This window comes from Eptesicus fuscus, chromosome 3 (assembly GCF_027574615.1).
Source record: "Eptesicus fuscus isolate TK198812 chromosome 3, DD_ASM_mEF_20220401, whole genome shotgun sequence".
NCBI classification, from domain to species: domain Eukaryota; kingdom Metazoa; phylum Chordata; class Mammalia; order Chiroptera; family Vespertilionidae; genus Eptesicus; species Eptesicus fuscus.
Window position 1 is genome coordinate 58,229,602 of NC_072475.1, and position 21,177 is coordinate 58,250,778.

The 21,177-nt window shown below is 42.0% G+C and overlaps 1 protein-coding gene and 1 non-coding gene across 3 annotated transcripts in view; both read right to left on the reverse strand.

The window, feature by feature from the left end:
* Positions 1–21,177, reverse strand: part of CSTA (cystatin A) — a 44,874-nt gene that overhangs the window by 10,407 nt on the left and 13,290 nt on the right. The window contains exon 2 of one of the 2 annotated variants that reach the window (XM_008146665.3): positions 2,576–2,708. In XM_008146665.3, the coding sequence (XP_008144887.2) occupies positions 2,576–2,708 (133 nt within the window). Of the gene's footprint in view, positions 1–2,575; positions 2,709–21,177 lie in introns of those variants that run through there. The other variant, XM_054711740.1, reaches the window with a different exon arrangement.
* On the reverse strand, positions 381–487 carry LOC129148645 (U6 spliceosomal RNA). The gene has a single exon (XR_008555643.1). It is a non-coding gene; the product is annotated as a U6 spliceosomal RNA (small nuclear RNA).

Sequence of the window (21,177 nt, forward strand, 5' to 3'; positions counted from 1 at the left end):
CGATTCTGGTCAAGGGCACATGCCTGGGTTTCGGGCTCGGTCCCCAGTGGGGGGTGTGCAGGAGGCAGCCCACCAGTGATTCTCTCTCATCATTGGTCTCTCTCTCTCTCTCTCTCTCTCTCTCTCTCTCTCTCTCTCTCTCTCTCCATCTCCCTCCCTTCCTCTCTGAAATCAATAAAAATATAATAAAAACAACAACAAAACAAAACAAAAACTGCAAAGTACCTTTCTGGGGTGATGTAGCTACTGTAAATACCTCTCTCTTATTCTACTCTCTGACAAGATTGGAGCCTGAGATGTGCAGCAAGAAACACACTCTAAAATTAAATTTATAATTTAAGACTTGGCTTACAGATAGATGTTATTTTTTTTTTCTTAAAAAAAATATGGAACGCTTCATGACTTTGTGTGTCATCCTTGCGCAGGGGCCATGTTAATCTTCTCTGTATCGTTCCAATTTTAGTCTATGTGCTGCCGAAGCGAGCACCATAGGGTGTTATTAACCATAAAGCTTTCTCATAGCTTCTTATTCTTTTTTGTTTTTTATATATTTTATTTATGTTTTTACAGAGAGGATGGGAGAGGGAGAGAGAGTTAGAAACATTGATGAGAGAGAAACATCAATCAGCTGCCTCCTGCACACACCCCCACTGGGTATGTGCCCACAACCAAGGTACATGCCCTTGACTGGAATCGAACCTGGGACCCTTGAGTCTGCAGGCCGACACTCTATCCACTGAGCCAAACTGGCCAGGGCAGCTTCTTCTTCTTCTTCTTTTCTTTTTTTTAAATTGTTGCTAACCAAGACAGGCTTTGAAAAATCATTAAAATTGCCCAGTGGTTGAGCATAGACCTATGAACCAAGAGGTCATGGTTTGATTCCCTGTTAGGGCACATGCCCAGGTTGTGGGCTCAATCCCCAGTGTGGGGTGTGCAGGAAGCAGCCAATCAATGATTCTCTGTCAGCATTGATGTTTCTATCTCTCTCTCCCTCTCCTTTCCTCTCTGAAATCAATAAAAATATATTTAAAAAAATTAAAAATAAATAAAATTTAAAAAATCATTAACATTAAAATCTTCTGCACCCTCTACATTTTAAGTCTCTGTTATCTCCCAACCCCTTACAGTTCTGATCCTTGAAGAGTCTCATGGGGATTTTCCAGGGTCAGGGCTGATTTCAGGCAAAAATTTGAAGTAATTGTGATGCCTCACCTATGCTATTTATTTCTTGTTTTCCAAGTAATTTTTATGCAAGTTATCTCATTTAGTCCTTACAGCTCTGAGATTGGCAGGGCAAGAGATGTTATCTTCATCTCACAAATGACATTGAGAAGTTTTTGGCAGCACTTTGAGTTTAGAAAACCCATCTCTCATAGGTCTCTTAGGACACTATGGATCTTTGGTCCTGCAGGCCAGTGAAGCCATGGGCAAGCAGCATGGACCTCACCTGGGAGCTGGTTGTAAATGCAGAATATCAAGCCCATCCCAGAATTACTTGAGTCAGAATCTGCATTTTAGCAAGCCCCCAAGGCGATTCATGTGCTCATTCAAGTTTGAGAATCCTGACCCTATACGGGGATTCAAGTGAAATCATCGATGACTTAACATTATCATCTCCAATAAAAAGAAAGCTCCAAGGTATTTATTTTTCAAAAGGACTCTTAGAAGAGAAATATCGAGCCCCAAAGAATGAATGGTAGAATTCCTGGCATCTGATCTCTTAGAGAGCTTTTCAGAGCTCTAACATAGGGGATCCCATCTCTTCCACTTATACAAGAAGCTGATCTTGTTGGCCCAACAGTGTCATAGAATGAAGCTTCAGAGAGGAAAAGGAAGAAAGAATGATACAAGAAAATAGAAAATGATACAAACCTAAAATAGTAATTTATATATTTTTCTTTTCATAAAATATGCAATATAATCACTTTTATTATATGGGGGATAGCTAATCAAACAGCACTTAGAAAAAAACATACCAACTTGCTAAAAAGCATTTAGAGTTCTGTTTTCACCATGATCAATTTCAGAATCACCATAGACTATTCCACTTCTCTTTTCTACTAGTTAATCATCTTCTAAATACTAAAAGACTACAACATTGTCTACTTGGCCAAGTTTGTAGGAAATTTGTAAGTGGATTGCCTTTGCAAGGTTGTTCTCCATTCAACCATTTAAAAATATTTCTCTGCAGTGAGTTTGAAGTCTAGTTTGTCAAATTGTAAATAACCTCAGACTTTAATTACACGTTGACTTCACTAGGTGAGATTAAAGAAGTTTCATCAGTTAGAAATCCTAGAAACTTACATTATAAAAGCTTTAGGGATCATCCAATAAAAAAATTCTTCTTTTCCAAATGGGGAAACTGAGTCCCGGAGAAGGGGCATGGCTTGCTTCAGATCATTCTCACAATTGGGGTTATCAGAGGTTTCATCTAAAAAGACTTTTAGTTGTAAAAAAGCCTGAACAAAACTACACATTTCCCAGTGTTCTGATTTTCACGTTCACCCACATCACCCAGGGCCAATTTAGGAACTAAGATTTTGGATCAAACCTTTCCATGGGTTGCATCACTCACCTCATCGGCAATCTCCTGAACTTCTGGAGTGGCAGGTTTGGCTTTAGTTAAACCTCCAGGCATCATTTTGGCTAATTGCTTCTTTGCTGGGCAAGATACTGGAACTGAAGTGGTCAGGTAAGCGTGGAGACTCCTGTTTTTAAAGAAGGTGTTGTTCACAAGCTCCGCCTACAGAATGTTTTATTTTTCTTAAAGAGCAAAAGGCACAAGGGAAATGAGGATGCCTTGAGACAAGTCTTCGTGCTTCCTCAACAGAACAGCCAACAGGAATTCAGAGGAAGGAGGGACTGAGGGTGAATAGTGGGTGTGTACCAGGAGTCATGCCTTAGCAGGAGTCACACTCCCTGCATTTTCTTACGATGGTTCCATCCTGCGGCATCTGAGGAGTGGAAATCTGAAGCCACAGCCAGAGTTTCCTCTTACACAAGTTTTATTTTTTATCAAGATGGAATGTTTAGAATTTACTCAACTTTACAAAGAAAGTAAAAAAAATTCTTTATTATAAAGAAAGTAAAGAACCATGGCTGGATAATTGTATTTTACATTTATTTACATTTCTAGAACTGTTTAAAATATAGAAAAACACAAAGAATAAAGCAACAAACACTTATATGCCTGTTAGCCAGAATTCAAACTTTTAACATTTTGTCATTTTAGTTTCTATCTTTTCTGGTAGTTGTTTTTAAGAAATAAAATATTACAACACCACCCTGCCTCCCCGACTACAGTTTGAGTTTGGTATCCTTCTAGCCTATTTTTATATTTTGACTTAGTATATTAAAAGAAAGTCTAGCTAAATCATATGCTAGACATCCTATATAATAAAACCCTAATATGAAAATCAACCTAACAGCAGAATGACCGGTCGCTATGATGCTGCCCCCTGGTGGTCAGTGCACTCCCACAGGGGGAGTGCCACTCAGCCAGAAACCGGGCTCAGGGCTGGCGAGTGCAGTGGTGGTGGCAGGAGCCTCTCCTACCTCCGCAGCAGTGCTAAGGATGTCCAACTGATGGCTTAGGCCCGGTTGGACATCCCCCGAGGGCTCCCAGGCTGCGAGAGGGTGCAGGCTAGGCTGAGTGCATGAACTTCATGCAGCAGGCCTCTAGTATATTGTATAATATGCTTTTAATACTTAACATGTTTTGTCACTCCATGTTTATACACAGATGAATCTAATTAATTTTCTTTAACTTTATTCTATGATAGATCTATCATCTCTACTTGCTCTGTATTATGGTATTCCATATTTTACATACTTATTCCCTTATTGATGAAGATTTTGACTATTTATAGTTTTTTAAATATTTTATTTATTTTTTACAGAGAGGAAGGGAGAGGGGTAGAGAGTTAGAAACATCGATGAGAGAGAAACATTGATCAGCTGCCTCCTGCACACTCCCTACTGAATATGTGCCCGCAACCAAGGTACATGCCCTTGACTGGAATTGAACCTGGGACCCTTGAGTCCGCAGGCCGATGCTCTATCCACTGAGCCAAATCGGTTAGGGCTGTTTCTAGATTTTTACTGTTATAAACAATATTGCATTTCCCCCTTTTGTACATGTGTGAAGGTGTCTGCAGGCAACTTATCTAAAAGTAAAATTTTTTTTGTGTGTGAATATTTATTTATATTATTTTATTCAATTTCTGGAATATGTAACATACATATGATAAAAGTGTTCAAAAGGAATAAGAGAGTTCAACCACTCTATTCCTTACCCACACTACTCACCAGCTTCACCTAGCCTTCAGAGATATTATTATTATTTTATATATATATATTTTATTTATTTCAGAGAAGAAGGGGGAGAGAGAGAGATAGAAACATCAATGATGAGAGAGAATCATTGATAGGTTGCCTCCTGTATGCCCCACACTGGGAATTGAGCCTGCAACCCCAGCATATGCCCTAACTGGGAATCTAATTATGACTACCTGGTTCATAGGTTGACACTCAGCCACTGAGCCACGCCAGCTGGGCAGAGATATTCTTTACACATACAAATCTATACTAATAAAAGGGTAATATGCAAATTGGTCATGACGCCCTCATAGTAACAACTGAACAGCAGGCTGCATGGGGTGACCAGGCCAGCAGGGGTGTTAGTGAGGAACAACCAAACGATTGACCAGCAGGCTGAAGGGGGTGACCAGGCCAGTGGGGGAGAGGGGGATGCGGGAGGGGCGACCAGGCTGGCAGGGGTGACAGTAAGGGGTGACCAGACCGGCAGGGGGGGCAATTAGGGGCAACCAAGCCAGCAGATGGGAGCAGTGAGGTGAAATCAGTTTGGCAGGGGGGGCGGTTTGGGATGGCCTGTGGGGGGCAGTTGTGGGCAACCAGGCTGGCAGGAGGGGCAGTTGGGGGCAACCAGATCAGCAGGGGGGGCCCTAAGGGGTGACCAGGATGGCAAGGGGGGCCGTTAGGGGCGATCAGGCAGGCAGGCAGGTGAGCAGTTAGGAGCCAGTGGTCCTGGATTGTGAGAGGGATGTCCAACTGCCAGTTTCAGCCTTATCCCAGGCAGTAGGACATCCCCTGAGGGATCCTGGATTGGAGAGGGTCCAGGCTGGGCTGAGAGGGCCCTCCCCCAGTGCAAGAATTTCGTGCACTGGGCCTCTAGTCTATACTAATAATAGCCTAGGGTCATCATGACCTAAATGACCAGATGGACGACTGGTCACCAGGAAGTGCATGGAGCACCTCTTGGTCCCTCCCCCATGGCCCATAGGCTCCTATCACAGCAAGGCTGGCGGCAGGTGGGCGGGGGGGGGGGTGGTGGGAAGATGGGTGGGGTGAGGCAGGCATGGCGGCTGTGGATCAGGCCCAGAGAGAGGCCCGGGGAGAGAGGCGGGGCCTGATCTGCGGAGGCTGCAGATCAGGTCCGGAGATAGGCCCGGAGAAAGAGACAGCTGTCAGCAGGGCCTTCTGGATTTCCCAGAAGAGCCAATGGCTGCCTAGGAGGTGGAGCTTTGATGCTGACTGGCATAGAAACTGACCAACCAGAACCAAGTCTGGGTGAACTGTGAGGAGCCAATGGCTGCCTAGGAGGCAGAGCTTTTGACGCTGACTGGCATAGAAACTGACCAATCAGAACCTAATCTGGGTGAAGTGCGAAGGCAGAACCTAAGGTGGGGGCTGAGGAGGGGTTTTAAGGGCAACAACTGTTTGGTGTAAGGTGTAAGAAAGTGGTTCAATTTTTTAATAACTGGTTTGGCAGTATAGCTGGCATATGGCTGGCTATCAGTCCAGATATAGGGATTATGTATTTTTGTCTGCAAAGAGCATCTCCTCCTGCTGAAAAAGACTCCCCCCTATTTAAGCAAACCTATTCTATATAATCTATCTATACTAATAAAAGGGTAATATGCTAATTAGACCGGGTTGACTGGCCATCTTCTGGACATCCGACTTTCTTCTGGACAAAGCCATGGTGGTGGGGGCCAAAGCAGAGGCAGTTAGGGGTGATCAGGCAGGCAGAATGGTTAGGGGCGATCAGGCAGGCAGGCAGGCAGGCAGATGAGCAGTTAAGAGCCAGCAGTCCCAGATTGTGAGAGGGATGTCTGACTGCTGATTCCTATGGGATCGGGCCTAAACTGGCAGTCAGACATCCCCCAAGGGTCCCCAATTGGAGAGGGTGAAGGCTGGACTGAGGGACACCCCCTCCATGCACAGAATTCACGCACCAGGCCTCTAGTATGTAAATAATTAACGACACCAACATATATACACATGCGCATATACTTTTCTTTTATAAATGGTACCCTACTACATAAACTATTATATACTTTGCTTTACCCCTAACTGTATATTTTGGATATTGTTCTACATTACTACATAGAAAGGTGCTTCATTCATTGTAATGTTTGGCAGGTGCTTGACAATTCTTGGAGATAGGTAGGTATCTTGCTGTATAATCTAAGGGGTGCTGTGCAGATGGCTGTCCATCGAATGTCCCCATCTGTGTATTGAGAACAGCAAATGTGGATGACATGGTGCTCACTCAAGAGGAAGAGGTCACAAGTTGTCTTAAGACTTTGGCTCAGCTCTGGTTACAGAAAATCCCTGACTTCTTCCTGTGAACTTCCCAAGTCAGGTCCTTTCATACATAGGCCTCCAACTTTTTTTCAAGGCCACAGCCCATTTCTCTGTTCACCAGCTAGTCCAGGTGATCCTTACCTAATCTTCCCAGTGGTCACATGGCTAACTTCAATGAGGCTTATGCAGATGTGGTGAGAATGAAGGTGGGATTAAAGTAGCTAAAGCCCAAAAGTCTGGGTGCTGCGCCTGCCCCAGGACACCCTCTGGGTGCTAAGACACTGAGGATGAGGGTGTGAGAATAGTTTGGAGAGTTATAGAAACAACGATATTGTCAAAGATCCTTCAAGAATCTTTCAGCACTCTGCAGGTTCTTCCACTTCAAAAGTGAGCTTAGCAGCCCTCATCTCCTCAGGACAAAGGAACTGTTGATCTCAATAGCCACAGTGGGGACTCTCAGAACAATGCAGAAACCTTTGTATGGCCTGAGGGATCATTCAAATATTGGCTCAGTAGCCTGGTCCCTAGCCAGAGTTGTGCTTTTGCCCTTTGAGGGGACAGAGAAGGCAATTGCAAGAGTTTACCTACCCTGGATACTGATCAAGTGACCTGGCCACGTTGGAGTTAGATATCAATTTTATGACTAACAATAAATGCCAGGGTGGAGTAATGTTATGCAATCAAAGTTACTATGCCTCTCCCTGGGGTGAAGATTCTGTCCTTGTAGAAACATGCACTGGGGTCATAGGTGTCTCCTAGCATGATTTTGTCATGCTCATGCCCTGGGATAAATGGGTTCACACAGAAACACTGGGCCATGCTCTCAAAAGTATCTTGCTAAGACAGGCACAGTCGCAGAGGGGCCATCAGGAGAGAACTAGGGGGTCAACAGAGGTGGGGCACAGACCCTCACCCCCCTAACTTTGCAGGGGCCTGAACCCTCACCCCTTCTGAAGGAAGTCTCCTGCCCCCATGGCTGCTTAACTTCCCAGGCCCAGCTCAAATCGGGACCGGGTAACAAACAGAGACTTGGCTGACAGCAGCTGCCCTCTCACTGCAACAAGAATTGTTTGAGTTGTCTTGAACCCATGGTGTGGGGAAGAGGGTTTTTGATATTTAAATCCAGCCTACCACCAGGAATGCTCAGGGCCTACTCAAGAAGGTAAATAATCCTTTCCACAAATATTTACAGGGTAAAATAAGATTGTTGTTAGAGCAATAAATTTGACAGTAAAATAGTAGTCAAGTTTTCAGACTAATTTAAATTGGCTAATTGAAACAAGTGAATATTCTAGGAAAATTAATAGTACTGGATAAAAAGCAGTTCCTAAAGTGTTAACTAAAATTGTTATTGGTAGTTCATCTCATGATAAAATTGCATAACATGTAATGAACCTAAAGCAGTCATATTATAGTGCAAAAAATTAAAATTTAAAAAGCTATTAAGACTACATTATAAAATTTTCAAAAGCCTCCTAATATTTAAATAAAAAAGGGGGGGATAGTAGAAGAATATCATGTAAGGGAAAATATCCTGTAAGTAAATTACATCTAGAAAATTTGTACTTTAGAAAATTAATTGTAATGCTAAAAGCAAGACACTCATGAAAAACACACATGGAGTCAAAACAAGGCAGAGGAAAATCATTTGGGCAAAAAGTGAAAAAGGATCCCAAGTCAAATTTATAGAAAATATTCCTTTATTAACTTTTGGTTGAGAATATGTTTGTATTTTTTCAGAAAACAACTCTGAGACCATGTGGATTCTGGCAACAGAGAGGAATCAACAGGACTACTCCAGCCATGAAGACAGAAGAGCAGCAGTCCAGAGATGGAAGATGCTGATGTCGCCATGCCATACTAGCAGTCAGCAGCTGTGCGTCACTGCAGGTTGCCCAGGACCAAACCAGAGAGGGACGGACCTGCATTACCACCATTTGTCCACCATCCAGAACTGAAATATCATTGCTGACATGTGCACATAAGGAACTGTTTGACATTGAAATTGGGTCTCAAAAGAACTGTTGGCCCAGAAAGAAACTCACTACAGACATCATGATTCATTTGCCTTTCAGCATAACCATTATTGCTTGTCTCATTTTCGGTTCTTATAAGTGTATTTCTAGTAGCACATGATCTCACTCATCTGGGGGAAATGATGAACAACATAGACTGATGAACAAGAACAGACCCAGAAACAAGGAGGCATAGATCAGACTGTTGGGCCTCAGAGGGAGAGTAGGGGAGGGTGGGGATATGGGGGAGAGATCAACCAAAGGACTTGTGTGCATGCATATGAGCCTAACCAGTGGTTAAGAACAACAGGGGGATGGGGGCATGAGTGGGGAGGGTTGTGGGATGGGAATGGGGGGATGAGGACAAATATGTGATACCTTAATCAATAAAGAAATTTAAAAAAAGGTATCTTGATAAATGTTAATATATGAGTTTGACTTTGACCTGGCTTAATTGTGTTGCTGGTTCCAATGTAGCAGTTCTTCCCAGCATAAGATCTGGGGACCACCTATACCAGAATCCCCTGGGATGCTTGTTCAATGCAGATTCTTAAGCCCCATCCACATTCATTAAATTGCAATCTCTAGGTGAGCCCTGGAATCTGCATTTTTAAAAGCTCCCTAGTTGATTCTTGTGTGCATTAAATTTAGTGGCCCAGCAACTTACAATGTTTATGTGCTAAGCCTGTGGTCAGCAAACTGCGGCTCGCGAGCCACATGCAGCTCTTTGGCCCCTTGAGTGTGGCTCTTCCACAAAATACCACGGCCTGGGCGAGTCTATTTTGAAGAAGTGGCGTTAGAAGAAGTTTAAGTTTAAAAAATTTGGCTCTCAAAAGAAATTTCAATCGTTGTACTGTTGATATTTGGCTCTGTTGACTAATGAGTTTGCCGACCACTGTGCTAAGCTTATAGATGCAGTGAGGAGGTGAAAAGGTAGAAATCTGGACAAGCAGTCCATTGCTACATGAAAGCCATTTTTACGAAGAGAAAAACGAGTGAAAAAAAGGCCAAGAGCTAATGCAGATATTGGTAACACATACTATTCATATGGAGTTAGACGTAAGTCAATTCTAGGTTCATGTTGTAGAACATCCACTGGGGACGTAATGTTCCAGTCCTTAAAAGCAGTCTGTCTTAGCTCAATGGCCATGCCACCAATTCCAGCTGAGAATTCTGTGCCTGGGAAGGTGAAGCTCTATAATCAGCAGGGGACAGATGAGGGTCACAGCACTATCCCATTGTCAATCAAAAGCCAAACTGATCAATATTTATCTATAATAAGTGGAGCCTCTGCCTTCTGTGTTATTTTCCTTTAACTTTTCTACTTTGATCCAACCACCCTGGATCAATGCAGAGTTAGATATTAAATATTCTCTTATTTTACATCCACTGATATTTAGAGATACTCTATTCTTATAGTGGGCATTCTAAAGACTTAAATAGAGCATTAGCAACCCCAAACTTACATTAAACTGAATAATGATGTCTTGGCATAATACTTCTGAGGTGCTGGAAATCTCCAACTTAAAACAGAAATCCAGAGGAAATATTGCTAGAAATTACTCAAATACACTGGCAGTTATGATTTCACAAGTTCTCTCAAATTCACGCTTCCCTGCTGTTTTTTTCAGTACTGCTCCATCAAATCTTTCATCACCTCCTTACTGGATTATTGCTGACATTTCCTGGCTGGGTCTAACCTTCTAGTCCCTCTTGAATACCAAACTCTTTCTCATAAACTTAAAAAAAAAAATGTTGCTCCATAACTTGGGAATTTCCTATCATCTATCAAAATCCATTCTAAATTCTTTCTTTTTTTTTTTTTAACCCTCACCCGAGGATATTTTTCCATTGATTTTTGGAGGGAGTGGAAGAGAGAGGGAAAGACAGAGAGAAATATTGATGTGAGAGAAACACATCCATTGGTTGCCTCCTGCACGAGCCCTGACCAGGGCCCCGGGCCAGGGAGGAACCTGCAACTGAGGTATGCACCCTTGACTGGAATTGAACCCAGAACCCTTTGGTCCACAGGCCGACGCTCTACCCACTGAGCCAAACTGGCTTGGGCCATTCTAAATTCTTAAGACTCTCACCCACGTACTCAAGGTTCTTCTTGAGCCAGCCCTTTCTCTCAGAACTCCCCTCCAGCCGAGTCTCTCGCACCAGGTCCTCATGCTCATTTATGCCCCATGCTCCTGTTCATGTGATGCCCCTTGAGAGGGATATTATGTTTCCTCTTCTCCATCAACTTACATTCAGTACTGCTTTCAAAAACTACACCCCTCAGAGCCTCTGTGGTTCCTCTTAGCACTTGGTTTGCACTATGTATTCTCATTATCTCAGTTATTAACACTTCTGTTTATCTTGTCCATGATCTGATTCTAGTCTCTTCCATGGCAGACATACCTCCTAGATTATCAAGCACAGCATCTGCCCAGAAAATTCACAGGTCTCACCATTTTCTTATTGGGAGAAGGGGCAACTTCCAACGTAGTTTCATGGAGTCCTTGAAGGTCATTGGCTGAGCATGTCTTGGTCAAGTTCTCCATTTTGCAGTTGAGGAAACTGAGGATCAGTTTGGGTTCACAGTGCTTGTTAATCCTAAGACTTGGATTAGACTTAACCACCAGTTTAAATGGTATTAAGTAACCAAAATAAAGAAAAATCTAGTCTATCACTTTGCCTAGTTGTGTCTCACTAATGATAAAATATAATTCCACATATGCAAGAATATCTTTCTTCTTTTCTTCATACAGATTTAGCTGGGCCTATATTTCTGTATTTTTACACCAAAAATGGCTGGGTTCTAGAGAGACAAACAGCTTACAAAGGCAGGGCACTCCCATCACCTGTGAGAAGCCAGAGCTTTGCCAATCTCTGTTATGGGCAGTGACTAGGAATGAGTCAGGAAGCAGGTCAGAATTGATAAACCTGTGGAACAACCAAAGCAGGTTTTGAAATTGCAAACAGAATCTTTATTTGGCTTTGGTTATCATTCCTTACCTACCTGGGTTTAAATATAACTCACGCAACACTAATCATGACCTTCGATTTTCCATCTTGAATTGATTGTTTCCATCCTGAGATATTCTAAAAAGGATTTAAATCAGCATGCCTGTGTGCTTAAAACACAGTCACAAGATAAACTTGTACCATATGTAATTGAGGAAACTGGTACTGGAGGAGGGGAAAAAATAAGAGTAAAAAATAAAAAATACATAAAGCCATGGTGAGGTGATTAGACTAAATGCTGACTTCTCTAATGTACGGTTAGCTGCCAGAGGCAAGCCTGCAGATTTGGCTTTTAAGGTCCTTGGAGCCAAAGCAAAGACCGAAACAAGGTCAGTCACACAATTCACGGAGAAGAGAAAATAAGAACAAATAGCGCCTTATGATAAGCACAGCTACTTCCTGATAGCAAGGCATGATGGATATGTCTCCCCTGGTCTTAGAGGACACATACAGGAGGCAACCAATTGATGTGTCTCTCTCACATCAATGTTTCTCTCCCAGTCTCTCCCCCTCCTTTCCCCTCACTCTAAAAATTAAAAATCAAAGGAAAAATTTCCTCGGGTGGGAATTAACAACAACAATGAAATAAATCTGATCATTGTATTCTTTTTTTTTTTTTTTTAAAGTATATTTTTTTAATTGAATTCAGAGAGAGAGATTAAAACATCAATGAAGAGAGAGAATCATGGATTGGCTGCCTCATGCACATCCCCCACTGGGGATGGAGCCTGAAACCAGGCATTGAACTGTGACCTCCTGGTCCACTTTGAGAATGCTCAACCACTGTGCCACACTGGCCGGGCCGATCACATTGTATTCTTAATTAAAACCCTTTAATAGGGTTCCATTGTCCATAAAATACAGTCCTCCCTCTTTAACATGGCTCATAAGCTCTTTCTGATTTGGTTCCTGCTAACTTTTCCTAGGTTGCCTTTCTCTCTGCCTCTCTGCGCATGCAGGAAACCCTTCCCTGTGCTTCCAGTTTCCTGGCCGATTCTTCGCTATCTTTCAGGCTTGTTATGGGCTGAAGTGTCTCCCCTCTCAAATTGTATGTGGTGAAGTCCTAGCCCCTGGCACTTCAGAATGTGCCTGAACACGTGGTCTTTAGAGAGGCAATTAAGTTACAATGAGGTCACTAGGGTGGGCCTTAATCCAATAGGACTGGTGTCCTTATAAAAAGAGGAAACTAGAACACAAACATACAGGGCGAAGAAAGACCACATGAAGACAGGGAGAAGGTGGCCTCTGCAAGCCAAAGAGGGAGGCCGCAGAAGAAACCAACCCTGCCAACACATTGAGCCTCCAAAATGGTTAGAAAACAAATTTCTATTGTTTAAACCACCCAGTCTGTAGTATTTTGTCCTGGCAACTCTAGCAAATTAATATGAGATTTAAGCCCTTGGGACACACAACGCTGTCTCCCCACCCCACAATCGCCACCTGTATGTCCCTGCTGCCTACTCCTACCGCACTTCATAATTGCAATTTTTCTATCAGAGCTCTTACCACAGTGTATTGTAATGGCCTGTTTTACCTTTTTTTGATTGCTTATTTTGCTTTCGTTGGTTTTTTTTTGGTCTGTATGCCTATCTACACCATATGCTTCATAGGCAGACTGTGTCTGTTGACCATTTCATCCTCAGAGCCTAGCATAATGTCTTACACATTCCAGCCATTCAAGAAATAGTTGAATGAATGAACAAATTGAAGATGGCTTAAGTCCAAGATCTAGAGATGCAGGATGTAATTTTGAGGCTTTCCCTGAAGATTCAATGTCAGAGATAGTTTAAAAGAATATTAACCAGTGGGGGGGAGGCAGAAGAGGGCACAGGGGGGATAAATGGTGATAGAAGGAGACTTGATTTGGGTTGGTGAACGTACAATACAATATACAGATGATGTATTATAAAATTGTACACCCGAAACCTATATAATTTTATTAACCAATGTCACCCCAATAAATTCAGTTTAAAAAAAGAATGTTAACCAGATTATGGTTCTCAGCACAAATCACAGGACTCATCCCCCTTCTATTACTCTGGTTACACAGCAATCATAAAGCCAAACAGAAGACAACAGAGGATGGCAAACCCCTTTATAACCCCCCTCCCCCATGAAACTAAAGATAACTGGTTCAGATATAAGAAGAAAAAAGTGGTTATAGTGAAATTCGACCCAGATTCAGTAATGACAATGACAGAAGCATTCTTATCTTTCATAATTCTGCACTAGACATGCCTCAGTCAAGTGCCATTCCTCCTTCTGAGCACCATTAGTTACTCTTCCTCATCTGCTCTGCAAGCCCACGTGAGAAGGTGGGGCTGTCACATAGCCAGCCCAGAGACAGAGGGTGGAGTCAGGAGCTTTGAAGTCCAGGACAGGTAGTCAGACCAGATTTTCACCCAACTGGCTCTTAATGACTCAGCTAACCTGTGAACCAAGACTCTCATAACCTGTATGACATATTCAGGTTACTTCCTGTTTCTGCAGTCAACTGTGGAGAAACAGTATTGTAGCAGATCTCCTTTTTGATTTGCCAAATACTTTTATTAAGCACATTAATATCTGAGAATTAAAAGAAAAAATAAGAAGCACATTTTCTCCGGGACAGCCAGGAAATTTAATTAGTAAAAAACATTTCTTTACTGAGCAAGGAAGCTGATCAGCACTGAGATGATCTCAGATGTTTCTTTTCTTTCTCATTCTCATTGTTGAAGATCCCTGCTCTTGTTTATTTTTTTAAACTCTTTTTATTGAGGTATAGTATATACGTGGTGCACAAATCATAAGCTCAATAAGTGCTTTTAGTTTTTAAAATAACATTATTTCTCAGATTATGGAAACACATATGAGCATTGTAGAAAAAAATAGAAAATATGGAAAGAAAATAATGATTATTGATAATCCCAATCATAATTCTACCACACAGATATCTCTTGGAACACTCTGGTGAGGAACTTTCCAGCTTTTAGTTATAGCCTCTATTCAATGTGTGCTTTTTAAAATGTTCACTGCACAGGTCATGCTTCCTTTATTATTTTATTGTATTTCCCTATATTACCACATATTCTTCTACAACTTGACATTTAACAGTGCATAGAATTTTATCATGTGATCTCACTCTTTTTATTTATTTATTTATTTATTTATTTATTATTTTTTAAAATAATATTTTATTGATTTTTTTACAGAGAGGAAGGGAGAGGGAGAGAGAGTTAGAAACATTGATGAGAGAGAAACATCAATCAGCTGCCTCCTGCACACCCCCCACTAGGGATGTGCCCGCAACCAAGGCACATGCCCCCGACCAGAATCGAACCTGGGACCCTTGAGTCCACAGGCCAACGCTCTATCCACTGAGCCAAACTGGTTAGGGCAGATCTCACTCTTTTTAAACAGTTCTCTATTACTGAGCATTTAGGTTGTTTCCAATTTTTGCCAATATAAATAATGCTGTCTAAATATTATTTTATATAAAGACCTGCCCTCATGTATTTATTGATTAGAGGATGTTATTATTCCTTAATGAAGATGATCAGATGCCCTGATTTTGTGAGTTAGGCTTAGTTTATACTTTCAAATCCCAGGATCCTTGGTATTTGTGGAAACTTAGGGCTAGAGTAGAGAGAAATAACTCAATTGAGAAAAGTGGGGTTAGAAGTAGAAAGTAAATTTGCCAACATATTTCAGTTGATGGGATGATAATGATAGATGAAAAATTGTATAAGCAAGGCATCTGAAAACCTATGTAAATTCTGAAAAATACAAGTGTGGCCAGATGATATTTCAGATATTTACCTATATTTTTACTCTTTTTAAAAAATATATTTTATTGATTTTTTACAGAGAGGAAGGGAGAGGGATAGAGAGTTAGAAACATCAATGATAGAGAAACATTGATCAGCTGCCTCCTGCACACCTCCTACTGGGGATGTGCCTGCAACCAAGGTACATGCCCTTGACTGGAATCGAACCTGGGACCCTTCAGTCCACAGGCCGACGCTCTATCCACTGAGCCAAACTGGTTAGGGCTATTTTTACTCTTTTAAAAAATGTTTTTATTGATTTCAGAGAGAGGGATACAGAGATAGAAACATCAATGATGAGAGAGAATCATCAATTGGCTGCCTCCTGCTCATCCCCCACGGATCAAGCTTGCAACCCAGGCATGTGCTCTGACTGGGAATCGAACTGTGACCTCCTGGTTCATGGATGGACGAGCAAGCAGTGAGCCACACCAGTTGGCTACTCTTCTTATTATAGCTCCCCTGTCCATTCAAGCTGGTGGTCACTCTGTTCTGGTTGTCACTTCTTTTTTTCTATTTATGATGGCTTTATTGGGACACAACCCCATCTTAAGTCAAGGAGTATCTATACCTTTTTTTTTTTTTTTAAGATTTTAAAATTGATTTTAGAGAGAGAGGAAGGGAAAGGGAGAGAGAGAAAAAGAGGGGGGGGGGCGCGTGGGAGAGACATGTCGATGAGAGAGAAACATCAATCAGCTGCCTCCTGCATACCCCCTACTGGGGATCCAGCCTGTGACCTTTTGGTGCAGGCAGCATTGCTCAACCAACAGAGCCACATCAGTGAGGGCTCCACTCTAATTTTTATATTTTCTGTAGAAATTAATAAAAATTTATATAATCTTAACAAGAGTACTACTAATGGAAACAGTGTAATTTTCAGCTACATTGTTTCAAATTCAGAGACATATTTTTATGAGGCATAAAGTAATTTTTTATTTTCAATTACAGTTGACATACATTATTTTATTAGTTTCAGGTGTACATCCCAGGATTAGACATTACATAATAATTGATCATCCCAATAAATCTCCAACCCATCTGACACCATACTTAGTTATTAGGCTATTATTGACTGTAACCCTAAGCTGTATTTTTACATCCCCATTACTATTCTGTAACAACATTTTGTACTTCTTTCCCCCCCCTCCATTTTGTACTTCTCAATCCCTTCACTTTTCTCACCCATCCGTCCCTTCCCCCTTCTCATTTGTCAGCTGTCAAAATGTTGTCTGTATTGCCCCGGTGGTGTGTCTCAATGGTTGGGCATTGACCTATGGACCAGGAGGCTGCGGTTCAATTCCCTGTCAGGGCACATACTGAGGTTGTGGGCTCAATCCCCAGTGGGAGGTGTGTAGGAGGCAGCCAATCAATGATTCTCTCTCATCATTGATGTTTCTATCTCTCTCTCCTTCTCCCTTCTCTGAAATCAATAAAAATATATTTAAAAACAAACAAAAATAAAATGTTCTCTGTATCTATGATCATGTTTCTGTTCTGTTTTTTTTTAAATAAATCTTTATTGTTCAGATTATTACAGTTGTTCGTCTCTTTTCCCCCCATAACTCCCCTCCACCCTGTTCCCACCCCACCCTCTGCCCTTAGCCACCCCCGCCACTGTCCTCATCCATAGGTGTAAGATTTTTGTCCAGTCTCTTCCCACACCCCCTACACACCTTTCCCCCTGAGGATTGTCAGTCCACTCCCTTTCTATGCCCCTGATTCTATTATATTCACCAGTTTATTCTATTCATCAGATTTTTTATTCACTTGATTTTTAGATTCACTTATTGATAGATATGTATTTGTTGCTCATAATTTTTATCTTTACCTTTTTTTTCTTCTTCCTCTTCTTAAAGAATACCTTTTAGCATTTCATATAATCCCGGTTTGGCGATGATGAACTCTTTTAGCTTTTTCTTATCTGTGAAGCTCTTTATCTGACCTTCAATTCTGAATGATAGTTTTGCTGGGTAGAGTAATTTTGGTTGTAGGTTCTTGCTATTCATCACTTTGAATATTTCTTGCCACTCCCTTCTGGCCTGCATATTTTCTGTTAAGAAATCAGCTGACAATCGTATAGGTATTCCCTTGTAGGTAACTAACTGTTTTTCTCTTGCTGCTTTTAATATTCTCTCTTTGTCTTTTGCTCTTGGCATTTTAATTATGATGTGTCTTAGTGTGGTCCTCTTTGGATTCCTTTTTTTTGGGGGTTCTCTGCACTTCCTGGACTTGGAAGTCTATTTCTTTCACCATGTGGGGGAAGTTTTCTGTCATTATTTCTTCAAATAGGTTTTCAGTATCTTGCTCTCTCTCTTCTTCTGGCACCCCCATAATTCTGATGTTGGTACGCTTGAAGTTGTCCCAGAGGCTCCTTACACTATCTTCATATTTTGGATTCTTTTTCCTTTTTGCTTTCCAGGTTGGCTGTTTTTTTGCTTCCTCGTATTTCAAATCTTTGACTTGATTCTTGTGGTCCTCTAGTCTGCTGTATATTATACTTTATTTGGATCTCTGTATATTATACTTTATTTGAGTCAGTGTATGCTTAATTTCTAGTTGGTCCTTTTTCATATCCTTAAGGATCTCGCTAAGTTTATCAGCCTTTTCTAGAAAATTCTTGAAAAACCTTATAACCGTGGTTTTGAATTTTATATCCAGTCGTTTTTTTTCCTTCATTTATTTCGTTTGTGATCTGCTACTTTGTCTCCACATTTTTGCTGCTTCCCTGAGTTGGTAGGGTAGCTTTGTGTGCTAGGTGTCCTATAGGGCCCAGTGGCTCAGCCTCCCCAGTTACCTGAGGTGGACACTTTTGGTGCACCCCTTTGTGTCTTGTTGTAGTTAAGCCTTGATTTTTGTTGGTATCACTGGGAGGAATTGACCTCCAGGCCAATTGACTGTGAGGATCAGCTGTGTCTACTATGGGAGAATTTCTGTGCTGGAGACACACCTATGAGGCAAGACTTGCTTCAGTGGGGCTTTGGTGCTCACTGAGTCTGCACCCTGAGTGTGTCCCTTATGGATATGAGGAGTTGTACTCTGGATGGTTCCACTCTGACCACTGGGTACACTGGCTCTTGGATCTCCAAGGAGGTGCTAATTTAGCCTCTGCTTGAGGCCACCTAGCAGGAGCTACGGAGAGATCTGCAGATTCCTCTTCTTTGTTTGAGTTTTGGAGGTACCCAGATGACATGCAGCTGTGAAGCAATGCAAGCTGCTGTGGGGCCTTGGGCCTTCTTTTGGATGTTCTGGGTCTCTCTGACTCAGCTGCAGTTTGTTAGGTAATTTTAGATTTCAAAGGACCAGGCCATTCATATGCAAAAGCCTCTGTGCACAGCTTGGGTGGGGCGGGGTCTCAGGGAGGAGCAAACAGCAATGGCTTCCCGTCAGCCCTGCCCTAAGAGGCCCCTGGGTCTCTGTGTCCCTCAGTAATCGCTGTAAGCACCTCTGAGAGAAAGCCGCCCTCGAGTTCCTCCTGATGCCAGGCAGTCCAGTTTCTCCCTGTATGAGTTTGGGTCCCCAGAGTCTTGCCGGAACTGGAGTTCAGAGCAGTTGGGAGCTTGTGTCTCCCTGTGGATTGAAAAAAACAGCCGCGTACTCAGTTGCCAGCCCTTTCCACGCACGCGCCTCAGTACCTCTGCACTTTACTTCAGCAGCTCCTCTGAGTCTCAGTGTGCTTTTCTCTTTCCTTCTAGTTGTAGAATTTCCACTCAGCCAGCCTTCTTGTGGTTCTGGATGATGCCCATTTTGTTTTTAGTTGTAGTTTTGTAGTGGTTGTGCGAGGCAGCAAGTTCAGCTGTTTACCTATGCCGCCATCTTGGTTTCTCTATAGTTTCTGTTCTGCTTGTTCATTTATTTTGTTTTTAGATTCAATTGTTGATATATATTTATTGCCATTTTGTTGTTCAGATTTTTTAGTCTTCTTTTTCTTCTTAAAGAAGACCCTTTAACATTTCATATAATACTGGTATGGTGGTAATATTGGTTTGATGACCTCCTTTAGCTTTTTCTTGTCTGGGAAGCTCTTTATCTGTTCTTTAATTTTAAATGATAGATTTTCTGGGTAGAGTAATCTTGGTTGTAGGTCCTTGCTTTTTATCACTTGGACTATTTCTTGCCAATCCCTTCTGGTCTGCAAAGTCTGTTGAGAAATCAATTGACAGTCTTATGGGAGCTCCCTTCTAGGTAATTGCTGTTCTCTTGCTTTTAAAATTCTCTTTGTCTTTAACCTTGCCAATATAAATAATGCTATATAAATATTGTTTTCCATAAAGACCTGATCATGTGTATTTATTGATTAGAGAATGTTACTATTCCACTCTAATTGCATTTTAATTCTGATGTGTCTTGGTGTGAGCCTCTTTTGTTTCATGTTGTTTGAGATTCTGCACTTCCTGGACTTATGTGGCTACTTTCTTCACCAAGTTAGAGAAGTTTTTTGTCATTATTTTCTCAAATAGGTTTTCAATTTCTTGTTCTCTCTCTTCTCCTTCGGGCACCCCACGATGTGAATGTTGGCACATGTGAAGTTGTCCAAGAGGCTCCTTACACTATCCTCATCTTTTTTTTTTTTTGTTGTTGTTCTCTTTGGGTGTTTTCTTTTGCTTCATTATATTCCAAATCACTGATTTGCTTCTCAGCTTCCTCTACTCTACTGTTGATTCCCTGTAAATTATTCTTCATTTCAGTTAGTGTATCCTTCATTTCTGACTGGTTCTTTTTATGTTGTTGAGGTTCTCACGAAGTTCACTGAGCATCCTTATAAGTACTTTGAATTGTGGGATGGGGCAAACAGGTTGTGTGCCAGATTGTTAGAGTCTCAAATATGGTGCCTGCCTGCTGGCTCTGTGAAGGAAGGGCTCATCAAAGGAACAGTGTCCTCTGCCAGCACGTCTATCTGGTAGAGAGCTGCCCTCCCCCAGCTCTTGCCCTGATGACAAACAATTCAGTTTTTCCCCATATGTCTCTGGTGCCTTTTAAGCTGCTGACCCCGTTCTGGAGCTCAGAGGGAGTGAGTCCAAATAAGTTGGTGTGTGCTGGCCCCTTAAGAGGAACTACCTTGGACTCCAGCAGCCTCTGTCTCCCTCAGCCTCAACCCCTGCTGATTTTTACAGCCAGAAGTTATGGGGACTTCTCTTCCTGGCACTGGAGCTCTGGGCTGGGGAACCTCATGTGGGGCTTGGACCTCTTGCTCCTCATGGGAGCCCTCCACAGCTCAGATATCCCTCCAGATTTTTATCTACCACACGTGGGTGTGGGAGCAGCTCATTTTGTGTCTTCGTCACTCCTACCAGTTTCAATGTGGCTTCTTTTTTAATTCTGTAGTTACAGAACTTCCATTTAGATCAATTTTATGTGATTCCAAATGATGGTTGTTCTGTAGGTTAGTTGTAATTTTGATATGAATGTGGGAGGAGGTGAGTAGTGTGTTTACCTACACCACCATCTTGACTGGAAGTCTGGGGCAAAAAGGTTTTTTGTTGTTATTGTTATTAATCCTCATCCAAGGAAATTTTTTCCCCAAGGATATTTTTCCCCATTGATTTTTAGAGAGGAAGGGCGGGGGAGAGAGAGAAACATTGATGTGAGAGAGATACATAGATTGGTTACCTCCTGCATGCAGCCTGACCAGGGCCAGGGATCGAATGTGCAACCCAGGTATGTGCCCTTGACCGGAAACAAACCCAAGACCCTTTGGTCTGAAGGCTGATGTTCCAACCACTGAACCACACCAGCCA